Raw genomic sequence first — 16342 nt, forward strand, 5'->3', positions numbered from 1 at the left:
AAACTGGTCATAGGTTGCTTGCTTGCTTTCAGAGTCCCTGGGTGTTTGTAGGTGTTTGGTATTTTCATACAAAGAAAAAAATCATCTTTAAGAGGTGGTGGTGGTTTTAGCACATAGTAACGATTTTCTGAACAACGTGATTGCAAACCACACATTTTCATAGGACTTCTTAGTGTGGGCAACCAGTGTCCCTTTTCCCGTGTTCCTTTACCAGAGTATGATTATTTAATGTATTTAACCTCTACGGTAACTCTCAGTCAGGAAAATGCTTTTGTTTTCACTTTCTTCCTGGGATTTTGACATACATATGTTTAGGTGTCCTGCTGAAAATTCACAAAAGGAAGCCTGTGGTGAAGAGGAGAGCAAAAGCCTGGTCTGTGGAGACTGGTGATAGTTCTTTATTCCCACTCCCTTTCCCCCTCCCCACCTTGTCTTTTCCTGCACCTAGTAGAATATTCAGTTAATAATTTAAATTCCCAACAACTAATAGTGTTTTGTTTTTCTGTTAGAAAGTTAGTGAATATATGGGCACTAAGAAACAGTTATACCTAGTTTTCCTCAACAGACTTCTTCATGTCTGGTGTGCATGTAAGATAGTTTGGGTTTTTGCTTGCTGGCATATGCTGGGATGTAATGGAACCCCTGAACTCTGGGGTGTTTATCTGTGGGCTGTGGAAGCCGTGCCCTGAAGCATTCCGCAGTCCCGTAGGTGCAGTGTGGCCGTGTGGAAGACTACTTGATAAGCCTTCTTGGAAATAGTAAATTCTATAGATTAAGCCCTCAGTACCTCAGCATGATTTACCAGGGTTTGTTTTTCTTTCTGGATTTACAGAGATATGAAAAATGCTGTAATTGGAAACAACAAACAAAAAGCCAACTTGATTGTTTTGGGAGCAGTTCCAAGGTATGTCCTTTGCTACTCTCCTTTTCACTGATGCACAACAGGTCTGGAATGATGGTCCTTAGATCACGGGCACTTTTTTGTTTTAACTTTGCTTGTAGTTGACTGCATACTTTCTTTAATGTAACTGAGAGAAACCTGAAATATCTGTTAAACTCATGTATTTCAGAACAGGCTGTTGAGTAATGCTTTTAACTTACCGTTTCATAGTATTCTCTAAAGTAGTCTTCGTGGGTTTTTTATTAAACTTTATCAGCTCAGGAATGAAATCTAGTTTCTGACATCAATGATACTAATGATGGATGAAAGTGGTTGTATCTTAATCTTGTTCTTCAGCCACTTGCCTGGTGAGTTCACAAGTGAAAATGTGTAAGATTATGTTAAAAATATAATTTAAAAATATTAAAATCATCTGAGATAATTTGCTTGTCTTCTCCACCTGCTTCAGAGGATTAAAAAACTATTGATCGTACTTTATTGCTGAATTACTGCTTCAGCTGATGTTAACATTTTCTGGATCCCGACTTCACTAGTATGAATTTCACAGGTAACTTTAGCGACTGGATTGCTCACTACTGCTTTCATTTCACTCCTCTCCTCCTCCAGCTTTCTTTCAGCCACAGTCTGCAGCAGTGGAGAAGGAAAATACTGGGTACTACAATACTTGTGCTAGCAGCATGGGAGCTACCTTTGATCCTTTGGCTTAAATGGCAGCTGGGTCCCAAACCCTCCTGCTTGAGAAAGCTGCTTCTGGCTTCTCAAAAAATGTGTTTTACTTGCAGGGAATATCTTCTTATTTACAGACTGACTTTGTGAAAAGGATAGCCCTTTAAATTTTCTAGGGATTAGCTGTGGGGAAAACACGTCTGCATAACCGGCCAATTTATCTTCCGTTTCAACCACATATAAACAGGTGAGGAAAAGCCTTCACGTGAGGTGAACAGATCGAAGTGGACATTTGTTGAAGATCATGCAAAGTTTAAGGAATTTTTTTCAGCAACAGGCTCTAAGGGATTCTTCCAACTACCATCGATTCTTGTGGTTCTCATTTTAAAAACAGCAGCAGATCTCCAAATTCCAGTATAGAATCTACCCGTTCTTAAATGTTGTAGGGCTTCTTGTTCCTTCAGCTATCCTGCTTTCTACCTTTGCTTGCCAGTAATGAAAATCCAACCTTTTTTTCCCAGTTGTTGGTGCCTTCTGGCTGTCTAAGTAAATTATATGGTTAACCTAGGGCTGCAAATAAGTGACTGGGTTTGGAAAATCTTAAAAGGTAAACTCTCACGCTTGTCCTTGGTGCAAATGAAAAAATGACAGGAAATCCAATGTCAAGGCCTTTCAGAATAGAGGTGTAGATGAAAGGAAATTGACTGGGTTATTGTGAAAAAGACAATTCTCACTGGCTAAAACCTATCCCCAAATGCCTTTGGGAATGCTTTAGAATTTCCACAAGGTGTTGCAGGCAGACTGAAATAGATTATAGACCATTTGGATTAGAGAACTCCTGCTGTTCTCTCTAACGCAGTGGTGGGAGTCGCACACGTTGGCTTTTTTGACACACCTAGTTTTTGAAATGGATTATGGGGAACCACTGGAATTTCAATCTGCAGGGTCAAATCTTTCCCTCAAAAAGAATAGGAATAAGCAAGGTATCATTCTTTGTCTCCTCTGCAAAGTTAATTAGGAGAACAGTTTTCTTTTCACGGAGTTAGATTGCAGTCTCCCAAGGGAAGTTGATTCTTTTATGTAGTGCCATGGGGATTGTTAGCATTCTGCTGCTGCTGCTTTGTCCTGTGGTTCAGCTTCTTGTTTACTCATTTCTTGCTCTCTCTCTTCCTCAAGTATTTGTCCAGCAAGCTTTCAGGAGACCCTTTAGACCCAAAGAACCCCTTCAGATTTCTTTCACTTAATGGAAGAGAAAACAGTGCATTCAGGTATTGGAACAGACTCAAATGAGGTTTGGAAACAAGTCTAGGAAGTCTCTTTTTGTTTGAAATTGGTCTCAATACTACTGGTAGGTATGAAAAATCCCTATTATTTTAAAATGCTAGACTGGTACTTGGTTGGAAGGAAATGCGAAGACCTTTGGAGATCTCCATGCAGGAAGAAAACGCTGGGGAAGAATGGCTGAATTGCTGTCGTTTCTAGGCCAGTGGCTTCCCAAGTCCATGAGCTGACTGCTTAGCGGTGTCATCTTTAGAAAGAGAGCTAAAACTCTACCTTAAATGAAATTTTTGTGTCCCTTTGAAGTTCAATCTGACCTATGGTCACTTCACCACTTGTTCTGAGGAAGGTGCTGAGAAGTACAAAGTCAGTAGAGGAAAGCTTGCAGAATTGCCATGTCTGGACTTAAGAAGTGCTAAGAATTGTACAAATATGAGCACAAATATGGTCCTAGATAAGAATATAAATGTGGCCAACCTGTACATGGATTTTGTTTCTTAAGAAATGATTTCCTATATCTCTTCCTCTCTACAGAATAAGAGTTACTCCTTTACGTTCTCAGGAAATGCTGACTTCAGGCACTTTTGTCAGGACTGCAGAAATTGTACTTTTGGGAAATGCTACTTTTTAGTAGAGTCCCAGAATATAAAATTTCTGAAGTTCAGGGGGAAAAAAAGGTATTTTAATGCCATGATACCAAGTTCTTTCAGTGGCAGGCCAACTTAAACCAAAAAGTCTTTTCTAAGTCATGGTGATAGGATTTCTTCCTTAATGAAACAACATTCATTTAGAAGCAGTTAGTCTGTCTATCAGTCCTCTGAGTTGTAATCGAAGCCCTTTGTCGGTGGAGTTTATAATAGAGACTAGAAAACCACTTGTTCACTGTGCAGTCCAGGCCGACAATTCTTTTGTCATCATATTCATTGCCACTTAGTAACAGGTAAGGCATAGGGGAACTAATGACTCTTATAGTTACGGTCTTGTGTCTACATTAAACACAAGAAAAGTATCTGTAAAGAAGATTTTGCTTGCAGTGTTAGCTGGTAAATACTGGGAAGATTCAAACTGATGTACTGTACTGATAAGTAAGTAGAGGAATTAACATATGTTTGAAGCATTTGAGTGTGGGTTCCTTTTGATTTGAGATTTAAAAGGGAAACGTAGGCAGAATGTTTTTGCATAGCTCACAAAGTATACTGAGGATTTCTGTATTTAAGTACATGCTATTACAAATTCATAGATGACCCATGATGTTGATACTTGCTCCTACATGGAGCTTGGCAGAAGAGCACCTGTACATATTGAATCCTTCATAGTGGGATGGTGACTGCTGCAAGAGGACTGCACAGTGAAAAACTGCCCTGTTGCGTTCAGCTTTTGGAGTTACTCAGAGAGTGTTCTTAGTTAAAACATTCATTTACTGTTTAAGTAGAAGATAAGCAACAAACTTGCTCTTTTGGGGTATTTTGGGAATAGAGAGGCTTGTGTATATAGCAAGTGTGACTTTAGTTTAACACCAAGAAAGTAAGCTTATTAGTTTGTGTCTTGGAAAACTTGGGATAGCTGGAATATTGATCCTGCTTTGAGAAGCGGATAGAAATTGATTACCTCTATCAGTCTCTTCCAACATCATCTGTTCTGTGATTCTATAATCCAGCTTGGTGAAGAACTGCCTTTATATGTCTGCTTTTGCCTTGGGGTTATCCTTGAATTCAGGCACTCGTTCTAGAAATTATTTTAATTACTGTCTTTTATAATGCTACTCCTAGTGGACCAGCCATCCTGTAGAAATGCAAGCATCTGGTAGATGGAATCATCTCCTGTTCAAACAGGATGTGTTAGCGCTTGCTGGAGTATTCAGCTCTGAATACATCCTTAGCTAGTGTAAGGATTCTCTTCCTTATCCGTGAAGGTATGGTTTCAATGGAAGTCTTAATTTCTGGAATTGTAGCTTTATTATGCATGAAAGATGTATTCGTGCAGATGTGTTTTATGCTTGGTGCATGTGGTCATGCAAATCTCTTGCATGTTTCCAGGGTGTAGTTTTCAGGCCTTCTTGCAATGAACTGGGAGACAAGGATCTTCCAGGGTTGAAAAAGGAATCGTGATTGTTCCAGCAAATAGTGCATTCATCTGTTTTGTGAGGAGATTAATAATAAATGTCCATATAATCATGGTTGAGTTGAAGCTTTAACTTATTCATATACTTTGATAAAAGCTATCTTAAGATTTGCAGTATTAAACCTCAAACTGTTTCCCTGAGCCCTTTTTCCATGTGTGTATAGGGCTTGATGAATTGCTGAAAGTGTTTTTACTAACAGCTGGGTATCATCTCCTTGCCAGGTGTTTTAAACATTTCAGAGATTTTAGTGACAACTTTTAAGTGAGGTGGAATGTCCAAGAGAGAATTTCGGTTATTTTTAGCGAACTGTGCAATCTGTGTTCAGACTGAATTCGTGAGGTCTAAGTCATGCAAGTCTGTCTTAGAGTGCACAACTGTGCATCGCACCCATCTCTAATCTTCATAAGAATGGGAAATCTGAACTGTTTATTTTGCTTGCAAAAATGCCGTAGTTGCCGTTTATTCAGCAGTTACTTTCCATGAAGGTTTTCTATAGAATTTTGTGTAGTTTTCCTAGATGAATCCCTGTCTGTTGTTCAAAGTACATTGTCTCCAGCTGACCCTGTTTTTGCTTTCTAGACATAGTTGTTCATGGATTTCACTGTGAAGTATCTCTCTGGGTGGATTTACTGTCCTACCTCATTCAGATATGATTGCCTGGATACTGTTACTGACGTTTGAGAAAGAGTGTTTCATCAGCTAATTAATTGCTCTTTGAACTGCAGAGACTAATGGAAAGAGTTGTATTCTATACAAATATTAGAGGAAAATATCTTAGCAAAGCCTTTGAGAAACTTGAAAAAGTAAAAAAAATTGTGTTTTAAAAAATTTGTTTTAAACTACTTAGATCAAACCTTGGATTAATGTTGATGAAGTTATTGCAAGATCTTTCCATTAGGTTTATTTAATTTCCTCTTGTGTTGTAATGAGCTTTACTGTTGGCTGAAAAGTGAGTCAACAAGAGCATTAGCACCTTTCTGCTGTTTTCAATGTCTGTTTGGTGCTTTTGTTTCCTCCTGAAGCTCTCAGGCTCTGCGAAAGTGGGTAATGGTGGCTGTAGCAGGGCCTCGCTGCAGCATTCCTGCAGTTTTGGTAGAAGTCAAATGGCTGGCTCACAAGGACTGAGGCTGGAGATAAGAGATCAGGGTTCAGCGGGGACATAGTGTTCTTAAAAAATAAACATAAACTATAAACAAGTGCCTATGCAATTTTTATTAAATTTCCCAAATCCAAATGAGAACTTCTCCTTTTGTCCCCTGCATGTGCATGTCATTGTTCTGCCTTTTTATCTTTTTAATGTTAATACCTGGGAGGAGTGTATTATAAAACAGACGTCTCTGCTGGATTTGTTTGTGCGAGACCCTGGGAACAACAAACCCATCCTGGATTACATTAGTGTGCTGTTCTTGTGGTTCTTGTGACAGTAGAAGGATGGGATCTTTGTCCTTAATGTTTAACAGTAGTTTATTAATGCGCAGTTTCATCTTCATCAATGATAAGGGTTCTCCACACTTGAAACTTCTCATAATTTGTGATTCAACTACTTAATTTTCAATGTTACTCGGTGCAAGTCCTCTCTTAAGGAAAGGAACAGAAAATGCTATAATATGGATGTCTAGCTCCATGGAAAACCTAATCTGAAACACCAATGTATTTTAAAGATCTAGAAAAGGATATGATTAATATTTCAAAAACTTATTATGTGTAAAATATGAACTTAAATTTTGATCTTCACTAATTATAAAGCTTAGTTAAAGATTTCTATTTTAAACACATAGACTGTAGGTTATAGTCATTGTGCTTCATTTTCACTCTTTAATGTAGCTGTAATATCACTTGGAAGTGTGGAGTGTTAATGGGAAGGAAAATAGCAATTATTTTCTTTGGAGTAGAACAACTTCAGAATTTAAGGTGCTTTTGGATTTTGGAAAAAACACTTTAAAGTGTTTTAGGACATGACATGGAGTTGCTGGAGAGTGTCCAGAGAAGGGCGATAGAGCTGGGGAAGGGTCTGAAGCCCAGGGGTTATGAGAGGTGGCTGAGGGAACTGGGATTGTTTAGTCTGGAGAAGAGGAGATGGAGAGGAGACCTCATTGCTCCCTACAATTAACCTGAATGGAGATTGTAGGAAGGTGGATGTTGGTCTCTTTCCCAAGTGACAAGTGACAGGGAAGAGGAAATGGCCTCAAGTTCCGCCAGGGGAGATTTAGATTGGTTATTAGGAAAGATTTCTTCACTGAAAGGGTGGTGAAGCACTTTAACACGTTGCCCAGGGCAGTGGTAGCATCTCCATCCCTAGAGGAGCTTAAAAGATGTGTGCATGTGGTGTTTAGGGACAGGGTTAGCGATGGGCTTGGCAATACTAGGTTGAGGGTTAGACTCGATGATCTTAAAGGTCCATTCCAACCTAAATGGTTCTGTGTGATTCTGTTGTGTGATTAAATGACTGGATATGAGGAACAGATTATTTATTGGAGTCTTTATTAATTGGAAGAGACTGCTGGTGTGATTTGTACAGAGCAGCTGCATCTCAGCAGTTTTTCAGCACTTCCTAGTGACAAGGGAAGGAAATGCTCTTGCATTTCTAAATTGACATCAAGGTTATTGAGAGCTATTTAAAACAAAAAGTGACTATTACTGACATTTTATAATTAGTAATTAGATCCTTATTTACCAAAACTTACCTCAGAGAAGTCTCTTGAGTATTCCTTGGACAATCCCACATCTGAAAAGCCTGTTCAATGGCTTTTTAAGCGTGTTAGAAAATAGTGATGGGATCGGTTGAGTCTTTTCTCTTGGTTTTGGAGGTTTTTCTTGGTTGAGGCTCTTAAATCATCAGACCTAAGAAAAAGTATTTTCTGTAACAGTGCTCCATCAAAGAATTCCAAAAGGAAGCTTGATACATCTCCGAGTTGGCAGCAGTCAGTAACAATGTGTAAGGCCCTTCTCCCATGAAGGGGACCTATGCTTATGGCCAGGTTCTTTGCCTCAGCGCTGCAAGACGTATTTCCCAGCTGCCCAAGCACTCGTCTTGGGGTATGGTTCAGGATTTGGGGAAAACAGAGCCTTTTGTTCCCACTTTGGAAGTTGTCTGATGTTGCTTGATGGCCTGTTTGTTCTGTATATGCTGAATTAAACTACCTGAGTCAGTTTTGTGTTCCTGCATCCTAAATCTATCTGCTCTATATCAGTGTAGGGATGGGTGATCCTTGCTGTGTCCTTATAGGTACCCTCACTGGAGGGCTCTAACGCTGCTGCGTTTGACGCAGAGCTGAAAGGTTCAATGTATGTTGTTGCTGATGGCTGTTCTTCGCTGCTCTGTGAGCCTGTCAGTCTGTGTTTAAAATCTTTGAAGTCACATCTTTCAACTGTCTTTTTAAATACTGGGAGGGGCTGATTTTAAATTTTTGCTATTATATATAGCAAATATATAATAAAATAAAAGTGATGCGGATTGCAAAAGATAAGGTTTCTAGCAGTGGAGTTACAAATAGGACAGGTTGAAAACTGTTCTGCAACATTAGCTTACAAAATGTGAGTGTGTAAGCTGGGTCAAGAAAATCCCAGCCTTGGCTTTTAAAATAAATTGTCTGCACAGGTTACTGCAATAAATTAATTCATCTTCTGATCTGTTCATGGTAATTTCTGACAAATTATTTTCTACAGTAAGGGTTTTTTCTTGGCAATTAGTGAATGTCAATCAGAGCTAGAACAGTACATGAGTTTGCACTTCCCACAGAGTAGCTCATTGTACAGCAAAAACTTAACATCTTTTCAAGGATGGATTTTAGCCAGGATCACTCAGTGCATTGGTACGTTTACACAGAAGCTTCCTAGACGGCAGAGAACAGAAGCCTTTAAAGAAGTAATAATGCAAAGTTACTGTGTCCATTCGGTTGGGAAGTGGGATGCTTTTTTCCGTTGGGATGATTTTGCATAACGTTGGTTGTGTTTTGCTTCTTTTGTAGTCTTTGAGAAACAGCACTAATCTTCACCTTGAACATAGCACAGCTGGTCCTTTGAAGAAGACAGTAGGACAATTTATAGCTTTAGAAACATATAATTTAATTGCCTTAAGTGTCACTGTTGTTCCTTTTCCAGAAGCTGATAATGTAGAGTTATACAGTTATATACAGTAATATGCAGTTAATTACAAGTTTGCATAAATGATCTGTGACTTAGGCTTTTCTTGATAATCTGAGCCTTCTTACATACCTTGCTGTGTCAGTGTTAAAGGGGCTGACAGTAAAATGAAGAACAAACAGCAGATCAGCCCCCACGGAGCCATGTGAGTAGTCTGGGCCAAAGCACCTCAAGACAGTTGGCTGGTTGCCTTCAGGAGAAAATTACACAAACTAAAGGATAATATGTATGCAATCGAAATTGATGTAGATTACCCTGGAATAGATTTATATGAGAAAAACAAAATAAGTTTCTAAACATCAGGGATAAATCGCCTTTTCAGATAAAACAGATAAGCAGGGACAAAGGATCTGGCTGCCTTTTTCTGACAAGGTTGTGGAAGGAGTGGATTAGAGAGAACAGCAATGATTCTGGAAATCTGTGCCATTCTGAATATATGCCAGTCCATTTCTCTGAATCTGAAGGAAGCTGAAAGGAGAAAAGATATTTATGCTTTTGGGATTGCTTGCATCTCTCATGTTAATTTTGTGCTACATTTCAGCTGTTTTGTTTGTGTTCAGGAAGAAATTGCATTCAGTCTTCATAGTATGTGCTAGAGTTTTGGAGCATCGTTCCACCATGAGATTAGCTCCATCTCAGAAGGAATACATGTGTGCTTTAAGGGGTACTAATGCACCTCTGCTTTCTGTCTGCTATCAAACAGGTGAATAGAGCAAGGTAGATTCCTAGCAGATTCATAGTCAGAACACTTTTCAGCCAAAGAAATTGTTAGGGAGTACTGGGAGATTATTTGCTGTTCTTGTTCTCTATGAGCTTGGTAAATCATCTTCTGCCTGACATTTGTGGTAATGAGTGCTCTTGCTGAAGAGACCTTTGATCTCGTAGCTTTCTTCCAGTGACGTGCTGTAGTTATATCTGCTGGCCTTTTGCTTCAGGTTTCAACTGTAGGGGATCCCAAGAAGCAACTCCTGCCTTAAGTAATTGGGAACATTTGGAGTGTGTTAGATATACTTTTCTGTGTTCCTGTCTGTTTTGGGGTTGCTTGCACTTCCGTTTGTGGCCTTGTGCAGTCCCGTTTACTAGAATTATCTTTAGCTACTGTGTTTCTGACTATTTTTTCCCTTCTCATGGATTTAGGAAGACAGCTTTTGGTGTATTTTCTTCAGGGATCTGTAATTAGTAATTAGTTCTATCCCTTCAGCAGTGGAGTAGATGCTGGGTTTTTGCTCCTAGAGGAGGCTTCAGCACGTTGCCTGGCTTTAGGAGAGTCCTTGTCAAACCAGAAAGAGCAGTGCTTTACTGAACTGTGGACATTTCTGTCTTAGCACACTGTATCCAGAAGAGTGACTGCGTGTATTGCATGTACAGAGAGAAGTGCACCTCAATGTCCAAGTTGCCTTACCTGTTACAGGTTTGCTCAGCCTTATACATAACATGGAAACCCTCGGTTAAATGAGTTTCTTCTTAAAGTGGTTGTCTTCTGTGCTGATGCGAGGTGGGAACCTGGTTGCTATCTGGGCCCTTGATACAACTCAAATTGAGCCTGAAAGGGTTCTGTGACCTCTGCTGCAATTCAGGAGCTACTGATGTAATCTCAAATATGTCCAAAGGGGCTCCCAGGTATCTTTGTTGTGCATGAAGAGCTCAGACTGATTGAGACCCAATATACACATTTGGCAAGATGTGTTTTAGGCTTGAAATGAACCCCTTTAGCTACGATTCAGCTGCCTTGCTGCACGTAAAGCTTTTCTGGGCTTTCTTCATATGGGATCATTAATCAGTATTCAAAATTCACGTTATTCTTGGCCCCCATGCTTGTACTTGATGATGGAATCTTTTTGCACCTGTGGCCCTGAAGAAACCGCTGCCAAAGATGACAACCGTCATGACAGCAGTAATCGCGTCCCTAGGTGTAAGGGGAGATGCATGAGGGTGCTTTTCCCACGGGCGTCAAACTACGGACTTGTTTCCTTTAATTGAAGTTTTGTATCTTCCTGGTATCCTGACAGACCTCATCTTGGATATCAGTACTGTGGCACTGCATATTTATTAAAAACAGTGTGGTATCTTTCTACTCTAAAAGCAAGTAAAATCTGTGTAGCGGCGCAAACTGTGTAAAGGTTCTGATTAAGAAAGTATTAATCTTTTTTTGTTCAGGCTTTGTTTTTCTTTTAAAGACTTCATCTTCGTTACAGAGCTGGATTCAGATATATGTTTGTTGGGGTTTCTTTAACTAGAATTACAAATTCTCTTTTGTCTGAGTTTTCCTCTAAAAATAATTCTGTTTCTAGGTTGCTGTATTTACTTCAGCAAGAGACCTCCAGTACAGAACTGAGAACAGAATGCGCAGTGGTCCTCGGAAGCCTTGCGATGGGGACGGAGAACAATGTCAAATCCCTACTAGACTGCCATATTATCCCAGCCTTATTGCAAGGTACTTTTCCCTTCATGGATCTTTCAGTGAATATTCCTAAAATAATCAAATAAGCAAAGGTAATGGAACTGAATAGTAGCTTTTGTCTGTATTTATAGGATTGCTGTCGCCAGATTTGAAGTTTATTGAAGCTTGCCTACGATGTCTCCGTACCATTTTCATCAGTCCTGTAACTCCAGAGGATCTGCTGTACACAGTAAGTTGTAAGCAGATTATTCTGTCCTTTTAAAACCCATGGAGTTGGTGGGAGCGGAAGGTCTTGTTGTCTGTAGTTGCAGTGAGGACTTGTTTGGCAATGTTAACATCTCGTCTGCGTTTAAGACATCTGGCTCACCTAACATTTGTGGTAGTGTTTGTTGTGAGATGGTTGGCGAGGTTGTGCGCCGATACAGAAAAACCCTAAAATTTCCAGGCTTGTGTGCCATCTTAAGGAGTTAAAAAATGTCTCTAAGTGGTCTTTACAGGTGTTATCACAGCTCTGTTGGCAAAAGTTACTTTCTGAAACTTCAAACGTGATCTGACACTATCCTCCCACTCCAGATGGGAGGGTGCTTGCTTTGTTTTTGCGCTTCATGTGGAAGAGATTCACCTCCAAAATTTCTCCGCTTTTAATTAACATGTGTGTTTAACACTTGCCCGACAGGAAGGTAGAAACTGGCCTCCACTGTTGCTGTGACCTGGAGTCCAGATTGATGCATGTGAGCAGTCAGACTGTTGGTACTGGCCTTGCTAAAGTGGCTGGGGAAAGGCCTCGATATGGAGCCTGGTCTGAAGGCAGCGATGGCTCTCAGCGGCTTGGACACAAAGGCCTTGCCCAAATTCAGTCACCGTCTCTTCCATGGACGAAGAGAAAGAAGAATTTACACTCTTTTCTCCTCTGTCCCAGTGTGAGGGATGAGGCAAGCTGGGGTGTGATAACTGTGCTGTACTAGCAGGTTCTTTCTGCTAGGGAAAGGGTAGTGTTGCAGCTGTCTGCGGGCTGGAGCACACCCCACAGGTCCAGCTTCCAAGGGCAGTTGGGAGCCACAATGTGAACCACTCTGGTCCTACCACTGGAAGGGATGACTGTCGCTTCCTGGGAAAAACTTGGCCTGCATAAGGAAGGCGAATCAGAGGCCAGCTGTGCCTACTTTCCCTGCGGTTCGCGAGTGTCTATCATTGCCAGAGACAATTTCTGTGTGTTTCAGCAGGTTTTTTTCATGGTGTTTGTCTAGTTTTGATACTGTACTGTAGCAATGTCTGTTTTGTTCTCTATTCCTTTTGTAATGATTTCTTACATTTACAAACCTCCTTCTGGAATGAAAACTTGGTTTTTTCTGTGGACTCAATTTTACCGTATGCCTATTCTGAATTTCATCTGCTATTTAGTCCATCCCTTGAAGCTTTTCTACAGCTCCTTGCAGCACATCCTTGTGTTTAGTACGTGTAGATAACCAGCCAGTTCCACTGTTGGCTGCCTTTCTTCCAGTTGTTTTTGGTTGCTCAGCAAGTAAACCCTCAGTGCAGATGAGATCTGTGACCACTGGAGGCACCTCTCCTGTGTGACATGAGTTTCCTCTTTGTGTCTCTTGCTCCTTCCTTTGACTCCACTTTATGCTCCCAGATTCCCCAGAGTTGGCCTTTGAGCTCATAATTACAGGGGCATCTACTTCCTGCTCTCAGCATCCAAAGGCAGGGCTGAAGGTGATCATCTCCATTAACAATCCTCGCCTCTTCCTGGAGACCAGTGTCAGCAGAGACTATTAGTTGCCTGCTGTTTGGAGAAGAGATTTGATGTATTGAAGGACGAGAAAGTGGAAAAGTATGTGCAGAAATGTGAAAGAACCAGTATTAGTGTGTAAATCACCACTAACATCGTGGAAACAATATGCCTGGATACTGGATTGTGTGTTCCATCCTTTGCTTTCTCTGCTGCATCACAGTGACGTCAGAAGGCTGCTGCCATATTTCTTATTCAGGCAAATGTGAGGTTCCTTAGTTAACCATAGCTACAGGAAACAGTCATCTGGTGATGGCGCCCTTGTTCCTTAGTTTCAACTGTAATATCCACTTTCCAATCTTCCTTTCCAGCCGGACACCTGAAAATTAAATATTTTATGACTGTCCTTGAGATTCGATTTCTGCGAATTGGCTTCTTTTTCTTGCTTCTGTTGTGGAAATACCCAAACTCATGCTTTGAAAGCTAATGAATGCAGATCCTTTGATAACAATAGACATTTTCCTGTCTTTTGGAAGGTATGGCCAGAACCCCCATAGCTGCAAGCTGTGTTTCACAAGGCAGCAGTAAGTTGTCTTTGTAATTACAGTAGTAATTATGGGCCTAATCAACACTTTAGAGCAGATACTTTGTTTTTCAACATTGAGAATAACAGGAATAACTTAAAGTTCTTATTTAGCCATCCTGCTCCCTCTGTTTCTGATCACAACAGCTCCAGGGAGACTGTCGCCATTTCCAGATAGCTTCAGATTTCGAATGAATGAAAGGGCTTTATTCAGCAGCCTCTCGAGTTCTGCCTTTATCAGGTTCTGTTTTGAAAGGTAAGAGACTGGGTTTCTCGATAGATTTTTCACTCTTGTCCAGCAGCTCTGGAGAATACTTCTGAAAAGCTCATTTCTGAGTTCTATCTAAGGTGGAAACTTTTCCCAACATTTCTTTGTGGTTTGCCTGCGTGGAGGATGTTGTCTCTCAAACCTTGGCAAAGACTATTTCCCAGACAAGATATGACTTGGCTCAGTGTCTCCAAGGGTGTTGCAGTCACTCTAGAGGTTTTAGGGGATGACTCAGTTAAGATCCAGGATACACAGGGGCTTTAAAGTGAGCTGTTTAAAATATTTCTATTTGTAATAGGTTTGGGAGAGAATAAACATAAAAACTCATTTGAAAAAATACCATATCATGCACAGTAACCTGAATATTTCTGGTGGCAGAAACACAAGGTGTCAAAAACCGATTTGTCCTCTTGAATCTTTTCTTATAGAGAGGAGCTTGAAGGATAAACTGCTATTGGTTTTGGTCAATTAAGTTCAATTCCAAAGGCAAAATCGTTCATCAGACGTGGAGGCATTTGGGCCGTTTCCTGTAGGAGTGTGGGACCTGTACTGAGAAAATGTGCAGACACCTCTGTGTGTGTGTGGAGCTGAGTGACCACTGAGCTCTCTCAAAGGCCGTGCTTTTAGTATCTGATCCTGAAATCTCACAGCAGGTTTGGTGCAGAACAGTAAGTGTCCAGACCTGCTGTGCCAGATAGATGCATCCTGTGGAGACGAGACTGGTTTAGGGACTGTCCTGCAAATGGAAGTGAAGAATGACATGGAGCCTCAGTGTGAAAGACCTGTTGAGATGCTTTGTTTTAAATGGTAAGATTGTATTTGGAAGTGTTTGTACATCTGAACTAGGCCAGCTCAGTGTGGCTGGATGTATTTCATCTTGGTGAAGGGATTCAAGCACTAGGGCCTAAGTTGTGAGAGCCTGTAGCAGAGCTCTCACTATTCTATTTAAAACAAAAAGAATGGTTTCAGTGGCAGAAACGCTTTTCAGCCCGTGAAGGCATTTGGTGCGTTAACAGATGTTCTTAGTTGTGATCATTTGCCTCCTCTGCTGGAGACTTCCCCAGGCTGGCCTTGAAGGAAAAAAGACAGGCAGCAGGTACATTCTCTGCTGTGAATGTCCGTCCTTGTGGGAAGCTTGGAGAATGGAGGCCCTGCAGCAGAATGAGGTTATCCATGCTTTTGAGACCATGATGAATGAAGTTTGAGAAATCTTACTTTTTCCACCTTATGTGAGCTGGCAGTGTTAAGTGAGAGGCATGCCTGCTTGCTGTTCAAGTTTGAGACGGAAAACCTGACATCTCCTGGTGGTCAACCAGGCTTGATGAAGGGGGGAGGAACAGTTCAGAGGACAAGGCTGGCAGGACAAAGCTGATTACACTGGTTAATCGCCAGGTATTCAACGAGCAGTGAAACCATGCTGCAGAGTGTACACGTGTTCCACCATGGCTCAGTGATACACAGCTGCTAAAGGAGGAATCTAGGTCATCTTCTAGTGCCTTACTCCTTCGCTCCTCCCATTCATGATGGCAAGGCTAAATGTTCTGTCATCTAAACCATTTCCTAAAAACAAGAATTGTAAAACAGTCAATTCTAGCTTAGAGAGCTTGAATTTATAGTATTTGGATGAAGACAAGATTTTCAGTTCTCTGACTTGGAAAAAAGAATAATAATGCTCTGTTACAAAGAAATGCTTTAAGAAAAAGTCTTGCAAATTTTGTTTTAATGTTAAAAGGGAGTATGAAGAAAGTTGGTTGGTGCTGGGATCCAACTAGTAAATGCAACTCTGAATTCTGTCTGAATTGTGTTTGGATGAGCAGTAGGTCTGTTAACTATACATCGCATGTACTGTATTGGTCACAAGTGCCTTACTGGTAAAGATGATTAGAATTGAATTTCAGGGAGCCCTTACTCTGTTGATTGCAAGGATTAATTAACACTTGTATCATATAGACATCATTGCTGGGGTCACAGTGACGCAAAATATTTGGTATCAGAACAGCCCTATCTCATAAATGCTAAATTAAACTGCTTTTCATCATCCAGCGTGAACACTTTCCTATCCAGGAACTTAAACTGGGCCCTGATACCACACTGTCAGTAAAACATTATCTTAGGTAAATCATGTATGCCTTTCTATTCCCGTTTCAATAGCTCTAACATGGAGCTTCCAAACAGCAAGAAGCTTGATTTCTGACCACTGATATCTCTACCAAAATACTCCAATCTGTGGGGAAAAAAAAAAAACCAA

The 16342-nt window shown here is 40.6% G+C and overlaps 1 protein-coding gene across 3 annotated transcripts in view; it reads left to right on the forward strand.

Annotated features, from left to right (window-relative positions):
• The window catches only part of ARMC8 (armadillo repeat containing 8), a 71309-nt gene that overhangs the window by 16001 nt on the left and 38966 nt on the right, over nucleotides 1-16342 (forward strand). For 2 of the 3 annotated variants that reach the window (XM_054074174.1, XM_054074172.1), the window contains 3 exons: nucleotides 833-904; nucleotides 11402-11544; nucleotides 11643-11740. In XM_054074174.1, coding sequence (XP_053930149.1) covers nucleotides 833-904; nucleotides 11402-11544; nucleotides 11643-11740 — 313 coding nt within the window. The remainder of the gene's footprint in view (nucleotides 1-832; nucleotides 905-11401; nucleotides 11545-11642; nucleotides 11741-16342) is intronic. The other variant, XM_054074175.1, reaches the window with a different exon arrangement.

The sequence above is a fragment of the Cuculus canorus genome, chromosome 9 (genome assembly GCF_017976375.1).
Source record: "Cuculus canorus isolate bCucCan1 chromosome 9, bCucCan1.pri, whole genome shotgun sequence".
Lineage (NCBI taxonomy): Eukaryota > Metazoa > Chordata > Aves > Cuculiformes > Cuculidae > Cuculus > Cuculus canorus.